Source organism: Pinus tabuliformis, chromosome 7 (assembly GCF_031772625.1).
Source record: "Pinus tabuliformis cultivar Carrire ecotype Pingquan chromosome 7, CPIR1, whole genome shotgun sequence".
Classification (NCBI taxonomy): Eukaryota; Viridiplantae; Streptophyta; class Pinopsida; order Pinales; family Pinaceae; genus Pinus; species Pinus tabuliformis.
The window spans coordinates 846,383,742-846,399,835 of record NC_142293.1 but is presented as its reverse complement, the minus strand read 5'-3'; the positions used below and the strand labels follow the sequence as shown (position 1 = coordinate 846,399,835).

Sequence of the window (16,094 nt, the reverse complement as noted above, 5' to 3'; positions counted from 1 at the left end):
TCCCCCCCTTCATTTTTGTGTCTCCCCTATCTCTTCACCTCTACCACTCTATGTCTTTGTTCTTCCCTCCATATATATCTAGAGTTAATATGTCATGACAAATTAATATATATTATAATATAAAAAATTTAATATTATATTAAATTTAATATTGCATTAATCTAAAGTTATTAAATTTACTAATATTAATATTAATATTAAATATAATATCAATATTAGATTTAATGATGGTTTTTACATGGCATGATAGAAAAATTTGTAATAAATCTACATCAAATTAATATTTTCAAATATCACAATTTTGATGTGGAAATATTTGTCTTTAAAGATTTTCATATATCCCTAGGATATGGCTTTTCATTTTAAAGATTTATTTTACTAATGTTTAGTTAAAAGAAATATTAAAAGATTTTGGAGCAAGATTTCTTATTCTTTGTGTTGACTTAACATTTTTCCTTTGATTTAAGAAATGGAATTGGCTTTAGTAATAAGTAAAAATGTTTAAAATTTTACCTAATTTGAAATTTCAACGTGGTAAAAAAATATCTTAAAGGTAAATTTATGATCCATTCAAATTCACTTGTATGAGAAAAGAACTATTAAAAGCATGAGATAATTTACTATCCATTCAAATACATAGTTATATTTTAATAATTAATATTAGTCCATTGGCAAACATTAGGGAAAATTATTTTTATTATTTTTTTGAGAGGTGACATGATGTGAACTATTAAAAGCATGAGATAATTTACTATCCATTCAAATACATAGTTATATTTTAATAATTAATCTTAGTCCATTGGCCAACATTAGCAATAATTATTTTTATTATTTTTTTGAGACGTGACATGATGTGAACTATTAAAAGCATGAGATAATTTACTATCCATTCAAATACATAGTTATATTTTAATAATTAATCTTAGTCCATTGGCCAACATTAGCAAAAATTATTTTTATTATTTTTTTGAGACGTGGCATACTTACACATCCGGTTCATACTAGGTTGTCACCTCTCAGAGAAATGACCTAAGATCTAAAAGTTGGAATAGATGATTAATGAGATTTCCACTCACCATGGTCCAAGTTCTCCTTCTAGAACCTCCCAGAAGAAACATTATAGTAATAATTCAAAAACTACATGTTTCATGCATGATTTTAGGAGCATCCAAGAAGATTGACTTCCTTTTATTATATCTCCTAAAATATCATGATTCAAGATGTAAATATTGGACCAAATGATCAGTGGAATTCTTCCTTACTATGTTCCAAGTTAAAAGTTTTGGAACCTCCTAGAAGAAAAGTTATAACAAAAATTCTAACACGATCTATTTAAATATTCCTTTAGGAAGCCCAACTTCCTTCTTAAAATTTCATAACCTATGATTTGGAAATTGGAAATCAAGGAGATTTCCCCTCGCTATGCTTTAAGTTTCAACTTCTGGAACCTCCCACAAGAAAAGTTATAGCAGAATGCCAACATGACCTATTTAAAAAAGAATTTAGGAAGCCTATCTTCCTCAACCAATGTTGTTACAAAATTTATTACTTATAAGAAGCTACATTGAAATAGTACAACAATTACAACCACGATCCATTTGTTGAAGTGTAAATGAATGTACATAAAAACTTGTTGAAAAGAGAAATTAAATGATCACACATTCCACTAAACCATATATGCCATAATTATCATTAACACAAATACATATTTATTAATTACATCCAAAAAAATATAGGAAAATGAAGTAGGGTGAGCCATGTTCCACCCCACCATATGGTTAGTTGAGCCACAATTTTTTCACAATTGGCCACCCGTTATACTATATTTTGATTTTTTGAGAAAAATTTAACTCAGGGGTATTTCACACACTTAGATTCAGACCAAATTTTAAAAGTGTTGTACATAAAATTACTCCACTTTTATTTTTAGTTAAAATTCAATGATTCTTAATTTCATAGTTATATGTAGATTCCCCAATTCCCTTAACTTACTAAATTCTTTAATTTTGTCATTATATATTTTATTCATTTCAAACTTATATATATATATTTATATATATTTATATATATATATATATATATATATATATAGATATAGATATATATATGATTAATTACTGTTCTTTATCCACCCAGACGTAATTGTCATATCAAGCTTGGCTTGGGGATCTATAAGTGACTATTTAGAAAGTAATAATTTTACATCCCTAATAAGTAAACTCTTGTTATTTAACCAAGAAATATGGTCTCCATATTCTTGTCTCTCATATAGACACCTTTCTTATTTTATTCTTAAAGATTCCATATCTTTGCCAAGGTCAGTCAAGACATGGTTGTGACTCCATATACATATGTTGGAAACAATGAAAGGCTTTCCCCCATACTTTACACAAATATGCACTCATCTATATCAAATGCATCAAATTATAATATAATTAAATCAAGTTCAAATGGCATGTTACCCTTAATTAGTTTATAGGCTTGCAGGTGGACATGGTCTTTTTGTCTTTAGTTAGAATAATTTGTAAACCTTCATTCTTTATGATTCTTACTATCATCCCTCAGATACATCGTTACTTTCTTTGTCTTCTACATCAATTAGTTTGGCTAATGTAACCTTCCACTCATTCATTCAAATCCATCTAGAAGTCCTATAGACTAAGTACACAATTTGTGCACAATTTATACTTGATTACAGACTAAGTAACATTTTCCAAGTTATACATAACATAATAAAAAAATGACCAATAAACTCTTTAATCAATTCTCATATTGACCTCCTAATCCTTCCCAGAAGAGATTAAGCAAGGAGGAGCATCACAATGTGGTTGATGAAATAAGGAGGTAAGGTGATGCTCATCATCCATTGTGACTAGAAACCTCAAGTTCAAAAAAAAAATGAGAAAGGTTGAATAAGTGGCAATAGCATGAGATAGCATATTATATCACAGTTGTTTAAATGATACTAGTAAGGAAATGAAAGAATTAGAGGAGAGTATAAGGTAAAAGAGACAAGAGATATCTAATAGCCATATGATGGAGGAAGTAGTTGGCTTGGTTAGCAAGTTAGTTCAGTCTTGTGCTCAAGCTACCAAGTATTTTAGAATACTAGAAACTTACTAGATGACTAAGGCATTGGCCACCCATGCACTAGAACTGAGGTGGATGGAGCTAAAGGACCTCTTGCATATAACTTGTATCTTCAAGATAAAGTTTGAAATAGTCTACAAGGGCATGTGGGCATGTCTGAGGTGGGGATTTTGGTGACTAGGGCTAATGGAGAGCATAAAAAGAATTGTGACATAGAAGGCTCTCATGGTTGAGGGCAAGGATTGTCTAACAACAAACCAAAAATACAAAATAAAGGCAAGTGTTGAGTGGTAAGAATGTCTTAGAGATAGTAGTGGAGCTAGTTATTTTGACATAGACAATGATAAATAGTGGTATTTTGAGCATGTGAAGGATCAAGCTAGTTAGTTTGACATAGACAATGATACGTAATGTTACATGTGAAGGACATCATTTCTTAGTTGTCAAGCCCCCCACTGAAATTGATATAACAATTTTTTATATAAGAGTAAACAAAAATTCCCTTTTTACTTTTATTTTTAAAAATCTAAAATTTAATATAAATAATAAGAAAAAAACATCACAACTAATAAAAAAATTCAAAATTCAAATAAATTGTCTTTTTTTAGGAAATCTCTTATTAACAACACCTAACTTTGAGGTGGTCGAATAGAATTGGCCCCATGACCTCCCATTAGCAAGGTGCTTTAGCCACGAGAACTGGACCAATTGAACTAAAATTGAAGTAACCCTCTAAGGCTTAATTCAAATAAATTATTAACAATTTAAATAAATTAAATATTATAAATAATTGTTTTCCCATATTAATATCAATTTATAATTTCATGATCCATGTTTAAAAAATAATATTTAAATAATAAAAAGGTAGATGCTTGAGACAAAATCTTGAATCACATTGCAAGATATCTTTAATAGAAGGAATAAGACTTGTTGTCAAAGAAAGAGAGAATACGTGCATAATAAACGTGATAAATAATTCTAGATCTTGGACTTTTGTAATCCATAATTATGTAATAAGATTGTCTTTAAGATAAATAAATATTAATAAATTAACTATAAAAAAAAATATAAACCTATCATAAATAAAGTCTCAAGTGTCACCTATGTAGTAGGTTTTAAAAATAAAAATTTAATGAGGTTTAAAATTTTAAAAACAAACTTGTAACTTATTTACAGTACGAATAACTATGAATAAATTAAATGTTATAATTACTCGAACTCTAAAGCAAAGAATTAAGATGGCAGGCCTTTCCAAAACAGAACTGACCTACTACTTCTGCATTGCATTTAGCATTCCTTTGAAGGGTACTTTGATCTGCGAGTTTCGCACCAGTAAGAACATGACTGCTCGTAGACAATAGTCCATCAGTTATGAACTGAACAGTCAGCTGGAGCAAATCCAAGGAGAGATTTCTGGACATCGTACTGAAACAAGAAATTTTGCTGCAAAAGACTCCCAATAATATTTGGCCACCCATCTGAAATGGGTTTGAACCCTACGCATCGCACTCCTTCCTTCACCTGAAAGACATAGTTATCAGAGGGCGGACTAAATATTTGCCCCCCACCAAAAACGATTGACAAATTTGGCAATTTCAGTTTTTTCACTCCCGATGTCTTGAAGCACAGATCAAGCTGCGCGAGTTCTTGTGTTGCAACCCTGGGATATGCAATGGCGGCATCAAAGGCATCCATTATTACATCATACGCCTCTTTTGTGAAAAAAGTAAGAGAAGTCCCAGAGTCTATAATTGTCCCCCCACTACAAGAATTCATATCCATCTTCCAAGCATTGCTGGATATGGGAAGACTCCTTCCATCAACGATGACTCCTTCAATTCCAACATAATAATCCGATGCCCTTCCTTTCAAAATAGGGGTATACTGAACGGGCTTCTTTAAAAACTTTGAAGATTGTTGGAGGATATCGCCAAAGACCAGCGAGTTTTTCGCTATGAAGGGATCCAGAAAGAAAACTTGCCTCCATATAGTCTCTTAAGCAGAAAGAAAACTTGCCTCCATATAAAGGGAGAGTTTGTTGAGCAAATGAAGTAAAAGCTTGACCTAATCCCAGCACGCCTCCTGAGGTCACAGGTGAATCCGCAGGCTGGTTCTCAATTCCGCATCCCATCAATATACTGTTTCCCCCAAACAGTTTAGCTTTGTTATCTGTGGACTTCAGGGTTATGGTTTCCCGGATATAAGGGCCGCTGGTGGTGGTGCCATCCATGTAACCCTGGCTGTACTTGCAAGCCTTCATGGAACCATAACATGCTATCGATGGGGTTAGAGAAACGGCCCTGCAATCTAGGGAATTACAAGGAACATATGATAAAGATGAGGATTTTCTAGGCTTGAACGTGGGAAGGGGCTTTGTGGTAGCAGATCGGATTTTGGGATTGCAATTCACCCAAACAAGATTGCTGCCTGTGTCTGGAACCATGAGAACCTTCTGAGGAGGGGTTCCCACGTTCACCTCTACAAAATAAAGAGCAGCTCCCATTTCTAGTGCACCAGAGCCTATTGGCATTTCAAAGCCTAAGGTTCCAAGTCTCCTGTGATGATAAGTGGACGTATTATTCATGGATTGGGAGGACCTTGTAATTCGCATGGAGTCCCCACGTAAAAGTGCTTGTATCATCTCATGCCTGCTTCTTAGCTGCTTCTTGTGGATCATCTTCATCTCCATCTTCACACTTATATCTTCACCTCCATTTGCATGTTGCAGCAACCAGAGACAATGCAGGATGAAGAGCATGAGAACCGAGCCATATTTCTCTATTTTCATCATTTTCGTAAGAGCTACTTAAAATTAGTGTCACCCAGCCCATGAACAGATCATACTGGTTTTATTTATACTTTACATCAATATTAAAAAAAAAAAAAAATTACTACAATTTTCAATAAATTAAACCAATAGCCATGGTGTCAAAACAATATTAAAAAAAAATAATGAATTACAACAATTCCCAATAAATTAAACCACTAGCCACGGTGTCAAAACAAATAACAATATCCTTGGTTTTATTTATACTTTACATCACTATTAAAAATAATAATAAATTATAACAATTTTCAATAAATTAAACCACTTGTTATGGTGTTAAAACAAAGAATAATATCTTTAATAATTAAGAGTAAGAATAATATCTTTAATAATTAAGAGTATGTGTTTTTCTTATAAAGTTACAGGTTTAAAATTAGAAAGATAGATTATGTATACCATGTTTTTATAGACTTCATAGTCAAATCACATAAATCTCTTGTCCCACAAATAAAAAAAGTCTAATATACTAGTTTAATATCCTGTTCTTAAAAAAACTAATACACTAATTTAATATAATCTTAAAATTAAATAATAATAATAATAATTTACAAAAATTTAGTGATTTTTTAAAAATATTTAAATCACTTAATTCATATTACAATATACCTAACCTGATATGACAGATGTGAGAAGTGAATTAAGAAAGAAAAGGAAAAGGAAATTGCCCAACGACCCTACCCATGGACCCAAAACCCATGGAAGATGTCAGTGTGGAGAAGGTCCTCATTTGACTTGAAATACTCTATTTCCCAGCTACAAATGCCTCTCGTGACAAGAGGTGCAATATGAGAGTCAATGGGTATTTGTAAAACATATAAGTTAAAAATTAACTAATAGATGGCAATAATTAACTGCTATAAAAATGGTTTTTCTCACAGATAAATAATATTTACATATTAAAGATTATGATAAATTATTATTAATTATTTATATTTAACATTTTTTTAAGTTTAAAATTATTTTATTAATTTTTAAAATTTTATAATGAATAAATATGAAAGTTTTTACTCTCTTAGTCTTATTTTGACTGAATTTTTTGATTAGGAGAGCAATGTAAAAATAAAGAACAAAATCTCAAGATTTACATAGTAACTAAAAACAAAAATACCATAAGGCTCATAACACAGAGAATAAGAATACAACCGATAGCAATCATGGAGCGTGAGGGATAGCTGGTGCATCTCTTGCACCTAGTGCATATGGAGGTCCCCATGAATACGAAATTCCAAGTGAGTTGCATGCCCCTCCACTTGATCTAGGTGGTCATTAATGCACCTTTCACTCCTCATTGACGTTGTTTTCACTCCCATAAATAACTGATCTAGCTGGATCTTTAGATACAATGGCATGGTAAAGCTCAGAAATCAAAGTGATCAGAATGAAGTCAACTCAGGACCAAAGCGCAGATCTTGTCATCCTAATTCCAATGGCGTGAACGGTACTTCAATCCGAGTCTGGATGATGAATTTATTGCGAAAGGAAGGTTGCTTTGTTCCTTAAGAAAATGAGAATTTTTCCTTTAAAAATGGATTTAAGCCTTAAAAGGCAAAAATCGCAATCGGAGAATCCATGGAGGCAGACTTAAGAAGGCGTAGAGAAAACCCTGATTGCCGATCTCCGATTAAATCAGATCGGTGAATCGGAAGGCAATCAGGTCAAAGGAAGGATATATATATATATATCGACAATGGCAGGGGCCGACTTGCCATGCAATCGGTAGCCGACCATCCCCAATTAACAGGAATGTTGCACCTCGATATGCCGATTGTGATGTCGAGCAGGACCCGATAAAGAATATACGCTCGATTAAATAAATTTTAAGTCCGGGTGAATGGATTTTTGCCAGATTTTAGTTTTTTTTTTTGGATTTTTGGGTATTTATTGTTATAACGATAAAGAGGCTATTTTTAAGGGTCGGTTGTGCTGTCAATCCTTCTACTCCACCGGCCTTTAGTTTGAACCAAGACAACCCCGATTTAAGCGGAATTTGTCTGAAAGACCCATTATAAAGGCCCGATAGTTGGAAAAGCATGGGGGGAGGAATTTGCAGCACGTTGCTTCATTTGGCAGGAGACCGATAATGCACTTTGTCTGTTTTGGACAAGTTGTAGATGTTTTTAGCCCCTTTCAGTGCCACGGACGCTTTGGTGCTACCCACTTTTCCATTTGAGGTCTCCATTTCGCAGCCATCTTTCAGAATGGAGGCATAAGCCTCTTGTATACAGCTGATGATTGTTATACTCTTCTTTTCATGCCATTTAATATAAAGGCCTCCCCATTGTTCGAGCTGGGCCTAGAGACGTAGGCCGAATTGGACGAACTCCGTTATCAAGTCTTGGTATCTTATTTTTGTGCCTTTTATGTGCTTTCTTCTACTTTCCTTGTGTGCATCTTAAATTTTTGTGTTAAGCTGCAATTTTACATGTGATTCTTTCCATACATCTATAAGGGAAAGTATCCTGGATCAAATGGTATCAGAGCAGGGCTTTTTAGATGTGAATTGCATGTTTGTATGCTAACAAGAAACAGGCTTCAAAGAGGCGAAGGGGAACTAGAACCTTTCAATCCTGAAGCAGGGTGCACCTCGAAGGAGAAACATGGCAAAAGATGAAGCTCATCTTGAAGAGGAGCGTAATTTCAGAAAGACCTTCTATTCAATGGCAGAGAATATCAGTCAGCTAGTTTTAAGGCTGGAGAAAGAATAAGAGAGGAACCCAGAAGGACAAGGTTCAGCACATGGGAATGGTGGAGAAGAACCCCCTCCTTCTCCTTCTGGAAGTGAAGGTTCTCCATCCTCTCACCACCATAATCATAGGAATTCAAAGGATGCATCTAAGAAACCCTTAAATTAGATGTTAAATCTGATCTTCCTATGTTTAGTGGTGAAAGTAACACAGAGAAACTTAATAATTGGATTAGGTAGATTGAGGTCTACTTTAGGATTTAGCAGATCGTGGAGGGCGAGGCAAAGATCAAGTTGGCCTCTCTATGACTGAGCAACACTGCTCTCGTTTGGTGGGAGAGCAAATTGTAGAGCAATAAGAATGTGGTTAAGCTCTTTTCCTCATGGCCTGATTTCACTTCTGCATTAAAGGAACAGTTTTATCCCTTAGAATACAAGCAAAAAGCTTTGATGAATTGGCAATATTTAAGGCAAGGAAAAGGACAGGATGTTCAGAGTTTCACAGAAGAATTTAGAAAACAAGCACTAAATCTGGGTATTGCACTTGATACACCAGAAGTTGTAACTAAGTATATTGGCTCACTGCATAGTTACATTAGAAATTTGTTGTTGTTGTTTAAACCAACCACTATTGATTCAGCCAGCGTAAAAGTAATTCATATTGAGAACAGGGGCAAAAATGAAAGAGATGATCAGTCCAGAAAACCACTGTTCAAACCTCCCAATGGTAAATCCAAAGCGAAATGAAAAGGGAAGGAGAAGAAAACAACAGCAACTAAAGAAGGAGAGCAGCCTTATTGCAATCATTGCAAGAAGGAAGGCCACGATGACGATCATTGTTGGAAGCAGCACCCAAAAAAGCATCCAAAGAAGTATGGAGGAAAAGGGAAGCAGAAGACAGTGGCAATGGCACAGCAAGACCTTGGATCGGATTCGAAAGATGAAGCGCTAATCACAGCAACAGGAAAAAAGGGTACTCTTACACCTCATGTTAATTTTGAATCACATGAAAGTACCAGTTCTATAAATGAGTCCCTTTCGAATGACCGAAAAAGAATTGAATTGTTTCATATCAAAGTTGTTGTAAATCATACTAAAGTTTAAACTTTGTTTGATACTGGGTCCCAAGAAAACTTAATTGCAGAATCCCTGGTAAAGAAACTCGGCTTAGAGACAAAACCACACCCAAAACCTTACCCGCCGGGATGGATACATGATAAAGCAAAACTGAATGTAACCAAGCAGTGTAAAGTCAAATTTGTGATCGCTTCTAAGCTCGTAGATGAAGTAGAGTTGGATGTAATACCATTGGATATCTATGGCATGGTGTTAGGGAGCCCATACCTGTATGATAGAAAGGCAGTCTTTTTCCGTCATGAAAACAAATATCAAATCACCAAGGATGGGGTAGAATATATAGTGAGGGCTCATCAAAATAAAATTAATGTCAGTGTTGTAAGCATTGGACAAATGAAAAGACTGGTGAACTCTAGTAAAGGATGCATACTTATGGTTGTAAGGGAAAAAGAGGCAGAATTCACTGATGCTTTCCAGGGCTACGATCGGGAGCATAAACAGGAATTATTTGAATTGATTTCTAATTATGATGAGTTGTTTCAAGAACCGAAGGGATTACCTCTAAAGAGGGAAATCCAACATGAAATCCATCTACAACATGATGTCCCCCTACCAAATATTGGCATGTACAGGATGTCGGCTATTGAGATGGAGGAAATCAAGAGACAAGTGCAGGAATTACTGGACCAAGGAGTCATTAGGCCAAGCACCTCTCCGTGTGGCTCGCCAATTTTTTTAGTGCTAAAGAAAGACAGTACCTGGAGGATGTGCGTGGATCATTGTGTGCTCAACAAGATCACAGTGAAAAATCGCTATCCCCTTCCATGCAAAGATGATTTATTAAACCAATTAAAGAGTGTTGTTTATTTCACAGAGTTGGATTTTCATAGTGGTTATCACCAAGTCAGAATTTTGGAGCAGGACGTGTGGAAATCCGCCTTCAAGACCAAGCAGGGGTTGTTCGAATGGATGGTGATACCATTCAGACCTTGCAATGCTTCAACCACTTTTATGTGGGTTATGAATGATATATTTCAGCCTTTCATTGATGATTTTGTTCTTGTATATATAGATGATATACTTGTCTTTAGTAAGAGTTGTTTTGAACATGTGTGTCATGTAAAGAAAGTGCTTGATGTACTGAAAAAAGAAAAACTCTTTGTAAAATTGTCAAAGTGTGATTTCGGGAAAACCTCTTTGGGTTACCTAGGTCATATTGTTGGTCATGGTTAGTTAAAAATTGATCCCTCTAAAGTTGAAGCAATTGTAAAGTGGCCTAAGCCTACTAGTGTAACCGAGGTCCGTAGCTTTCTAGGTGCAGTCCAGTATTGGAGGAGATTAATTGCTAATTTCTCTGTTATTGTAGCACCTTTGCATACATTAACAAGTGTGAAACAGGTCTTCCAATGGGGAGGAAGACAACATAATTCCTTTGAAACATTGAAGGAAAAGATCAGCACCACGCCATTCTTAGCCTTACCCGATCTCTAACAGCCATTCGAGATTGAAACCGATGCTAGCGGTTATGCCATGGGAGTTGTACTGATGCAGAAAAAGAAGCCAATTTTTTACCATTCTGAGAAGTTTTCTCAAGCTGTGATAAACTATCCCACCTATGACAAGGAGCTTTATGCCTTGGTGTAGAGTGTGAAAAAGTGGAAACACTACCTGATCGGCAAGGAGACCATCATCCATACAAATCATCAACCCTTGCAGTATCTTCAGTCACAAACCAAGTTGCAGCAATCTCATCATTTTAGGTGGATGGGATTTCTTCAAAAGTTTCATTTGGTAATACAGTATAAGAAGGGCACTAGCAATAAAGTGGCCAACATGCTATCTCGCCCTCCTATTTCTGCTTCTGTTATTTTGCATAATGCTTCGTTATCTTTTGAGAGTTATGCTGAACAATATGCTAACGATGATGACTTTAAGGAGGTTTATGCAAAACTAACCCCATGACTCATAGGTGGACAACTATCACTTGCAGGGGAAATTGTTGTATCACCTTGGTAAATTGTGTATTCCCACAGGGGAAAGAGTACATGTAATTCAAGAGAACCACACCTCTCTTATGTCTGGACACTTTGGTGTCGAAAAGACTTTATGTCATGTACAAAGATTTTGTTTCTAGCCTCATATGAAAAACATTGTGACTCGCTATGTAAAGGGTTGTGTGATGTGTTCTGTTTCAAATCCCTCTAATAGAAAACTTGGGCTCTACACACCACTCCCTATTCTGAGTCGTCCATGGGAAAGTGTGTCAATGGACTTTGTAGGAGGTTTACCTTTGTCTAGGAAGAGTCACGACTATTTGTATGTCATCATTGACTGTTTTAGCAAGATGTGTGTTCTTATGCCTTGTAAAAAGTAGATTACTACAGAGCAGGCTGCAACCAACATTGATCAACCAGTAAACTAAAGATTCACTCATAATTAACTCATGCATGTCAGATCAGAGAAAGACCCAGTTGAGAATGGAGTTCAAGGACAGTGTACTATGCAATTCATATTTGTGGAATTTCCCAATTAAATATGGGCTAATTCCCAAGGAAATTGCGCAAGTAAATAGGAGCTTCACACGCACAGAATTGGCTAAGTGGCTAAGTATTGGCTTGAGTTGGTTTGTGAAGCAGCGAGACAGATTGAGATAGTGCACAGGTTTCTCGTGCTTGAGCAAAGCATTGTAATCTTCTCATATTTTTTTATTAATGTAATATACAGATAGGGTTTTTAGCTGTGGCTTTCCCCATAAAAGTATTGTGTCATGTGCGATTGAATTCTTTCTCTTTTATGCTTATTATTGTTTCTCTAGTAGATTCAAGTCATTTTTTTTTTAGCGTATTACAATCTGCAATTTGAATCTATAAGGAATTTCTACATCTCACATTGCCCAAATTAAAAAGAATCATAAAAATTAACTAAATTGTAACTTTATTTTAAATTATTATTATTATTATTAATTATAAAAGGAATTTATTTTTAATCATGGAGATTCACCGTCACTTTACCATAGAGATTCACCATCACTTTATTAACTTGTAAATAGTTTTTGTTACAATATGGACATTTACCATGGCTTATCAATACCACATACCCAATATGATATGTGTTGATATGACATTTTCTTTAATTATTTAATTTGAGATAAATTAATTAAAAGAGCACAACTAAATTGGAGATAAATATAACCTAAACACTACTATGAATATTATGGCATAGTCCATAGAGAAATCTATACCATCCATATAAATAAATTAAAATTTTAGAAAGTATATTCTTAAATAAACATAAATATAGACATGTTAATAAAGACACCAATCTCGCCAAGAAAGACGAGGAGCCAGACAAGTAAAAATTAAGAAAATTGTAGGTCCGATAGACCAATTTGGTCTCAGTGGACGTTAACCATTATCATCATCATCAATAAAATTATAATTTAATTAGTTTTTATGATAATTTTAATCATTATAACATAAAATATATTATGAAGTGTTTTGATGTTTATTATAAATTTATAGTTATTAAAATTTACTAGTATTTTAATTTATATAAATACACTATTTTTTATTTCTTAGAATTTTTATAATTTTGACTATATATTCTAATTAATATATAATTAGATAATATGATGATCAAAATTAAAAATATGTGTGATGGTTTACTTCAACCTAACCTCTTTTAATTTAATACAAAATTTTATTCCAATTTTTAAAAGATATATACATTATATGTAATTATTTGTAAGTGTTAAAATTAATTATTAAATAAATATTTCTATACATGAATATAAATCTAAAAATTCGTCGTAACATCTCTTTAAACTTTTTTAATTTTCCTTGGGAAGAACCATAAATTAGAATACTACTTAAATATTTTTAAAATGTAAATTAAAATTTCTAGACAATAAATTTTAATAAAATTAAATATTATATATATAGAAACAAAAAAATTAGAATAAATTAATCTATAATCAAGATAAAATAAAATAAAAAAATCAGTTTATTTTACAGCTCAGTAAGATGTGTAATTTCGTCTTTGAGTTTATAGTCCATTATGATGTGTAACATTGTTTTTAAGGAGATAGGCTTATTCTACAACTCAGTGTGATGTGTAACTCTGCCTATCAATGATCAAGTTGAAAAAATTAAAAAAAAATAAAAATCCAAGAAAAATTAAATAACTATACACAACAAAATTTGTAAGTGAAAAAATTAAATGATTAGATCCCTATTTATAGATTTAGGGTCGTATTAAAAAAAAATTAACATCATTATATTAAAACACAAGTTGGGTGTTTAACAAAAAATTGAGACAGAAGTAAAGCCCATAACGAACACGATAATTATGCTCACGATGAGCAGCGGCAAAATGGAAGAGAGAGTCGCAAGTACCAGTAGGAACGTGAACATGAGAAGTAGTACACAACGATCAATCCATCAGTTATGAAGTGAACAATCAGCTGGAGCAAAACCAAGAAGAGATTTCTGCACATCGTACTGAACGAAGAAATACTGCTGCAAGATATTCCCAATTATATTGGGCAACCCATCCGAAATGGGTTTGAACCCTACACACCCCACTTCTTCCTCCACCTGCAACATATAGTTGCCAGAAGGCGGACTAAATGTTTTCCCGCCGCCAAAAACGATTGAAAAAGTCGGCAATTGCAGCTCCTCCACTCCGGAAGTATTAAAGCACAGATCAAACTGCGCGGGGTCGTCTGTTGTGGCCCTCGGATATGTAATGGCGGCAGCAAGGGCCTCCATTATTACATCATACGCCTCTTTTGTGAAAAAAGTAAGAGAAGTCCCAGAGTCTATAATTGTCCCTCCCATACCAGAATTCTTATCTATGTTCCAAGCATGGCTGGAAATGCTAAGATTCTTTCCACCAATCACGATTCCTTCAATTCCAACGTAATAATTCGATGTCCATCCTTTTAGAATAGGAGTATATTGAATGGGCTGCTTTAAAAACTTGGAGGATTGTTGGAGAATATCTCCGAAGAACAGAGAGTTTTTCACTGTGAGGAAATTCAGATAGTCTCTTAAGCAGAAAGAAAACTTGCCTCCATATAAACTGACTGTTTGTTGAGCAAACGAAATGAAAGCTTGATCTAATCCCAAAACTCCCCCGGCGCTCACAACTGAATCCGCGGGCTTGTTCTCGATTCCGCATCCCATCAATACCCTAGGGACCCCCACCTGCTTAGCTTTGTCATCCGTGGGCTTCAAGGTTATGGTTTCGCGGACATAAGGGCCGCTGGTGCTGGTTCCACTCATGTAACGCTGGCTGTATTTACAAGCCTCCCTGGAACCATAACATTCTGCCGATGGGGCTAGGGAAAGGGTACTGCATTCTTTGGATTTACAAGGAAGATATGATAAAGAGGAGGATTTGCTTGGTATGAATGTGGGCAGGGGCTTTGCTGTAGCAGATCGGATTTTGGGATTGCAGTTCACCCACACAAGATCGCTGCCTGTGTCTGGAACCATGAGAACTTTCTGCGGAGGGGTTCCTATGTTCATTTCCACAAAATAAAGAGCGATTCCCATGTCTAGCGCACCAGAGGCTATTGGCATTTCAAACGCTGAAGCTGCGAGCCTCCTGTGATGATAATAATTAGAAGTATTTCTGTATTGCCAGGACCTTGTTCTAATGGAGTCCACACGTAAAAGATGTTGTATCATGTCATGCCTGCTTCTCAAATGCTTCTTGTGGATCATTTTCATCTCCATCTTCACACTTATAGCTTGACCTCCATTTGCATGTTGCAGCAAGAGAGAGTGCAGGATGACTATGAGCAGAAAACCATGTTTCACCATTATTTTTTTTTGCATATATTTGATGGCAAAACCAGGGTCACCTAGAACAAGGTCCTGGCAATACAAATCTGTATGTGTTACTCAATAGTTTATTTAAAGTACGCACCGATATTAAAATAATAATAATAATGAATTACAACTATTTTCAGTAAATGAAAACAGCAGCCATGGTGTGCAAACAATATTTTCTTAATAATAGTCACCCTCTAACTGACATGTGATATTAAAGGCAAAACACTTTCTTAACAGTTGTCATCTTTGAACCACTTTCCAACCTCCAGCTGAACGCTCTTCTTAAATGGTTAATATGATCGTTTGCTAAGTTTGTTAAGAATCCCTAACGAAATCATTTTTAAAGGGTTAATAGGATGCTAAAATAAGAATTTAAGTTATAAGTGCATAAATTTAACTATCTAATTAAATTATAAGTGCATAAATTTAACTATTTAGTAACTTTATTTTTCCAATAGAATAAAGATATAAGATAAATCTTTGTTTTTAAATTTTAATTATCAGATACGTTTAAAATATATTAAAAATTGTGTTTTATCAATTTTATAGAATTTAATAAAACATTTCATATGTAACT

The 16,094-nt window shown here is 34.3% G+C and overlaps 2 protein-coding genes across 2 annotated transcripts; both read right to left on the bottom strand.

Annotated features, from left to right (window-relative positions):
- Positions 1-4,455: 4,455 nt before the first annotated feature.
- Positions 4,456-5,881, bottom strand: LOC149250270 (aspartic proteinase NANA, chloroplast-like). Its single transcript, XM_089453595.1, has 2 exons — positions 5,107-5,881; positions 4,456-4,955 (listed from the first exon to the last, which is right to left on the bottom strand). The coding sequence occupies exons 1-2, from the start codon at positions 5,879-5,881 to the stop codon at positions 4,456-4,458; spliced, it is 1,275 nt and encodes a 424-aa protein (XP_089309721.1).
- Positions 5,882-14,116: 8,235 nt separating this feature from the next.
- LOC149250269 (aspartic proteinase NANA, chloroplast-like) lies at positions 14,117-15,505 on the bottom strand. Its single transcript, XM_089453594.1, has one exon. It carries the CDS (start codon positions 15,503-15,505, stop codon positions 14,117-14,119), a length of 1,389 nt encoding a protein of 462 aa, XP_089309720.1.
- Between the last annotated feature and the right edge of the window lie 589 nt (positions 15,506-16,094).

Excerpts from the sequence above, each read along its gene's own strand:
- LOC149250270 (XM_089453595.1), bottom strand. The coding sequence starts at position 5,881 with ATGATGAAAATAGAGAAATATGGCTCGGTTCTCATGCTCTTCATCCTG. Across the intron at positions 4,956-5,106 it reads AACTCTCCCTTTATATGGAG|GAAGGGCATCGGATTATTAT; the intron begins GCAAGTTTTCTT and ends CTATTTTGAAAG.
- LOC149250269 (XM_089453594.1), bottom strand. The coding sequence starts at position 15,505 with ATGGTGAAACATGGTTTTCTGCTCATAGTCATCCTGCACTCTCTCTTG.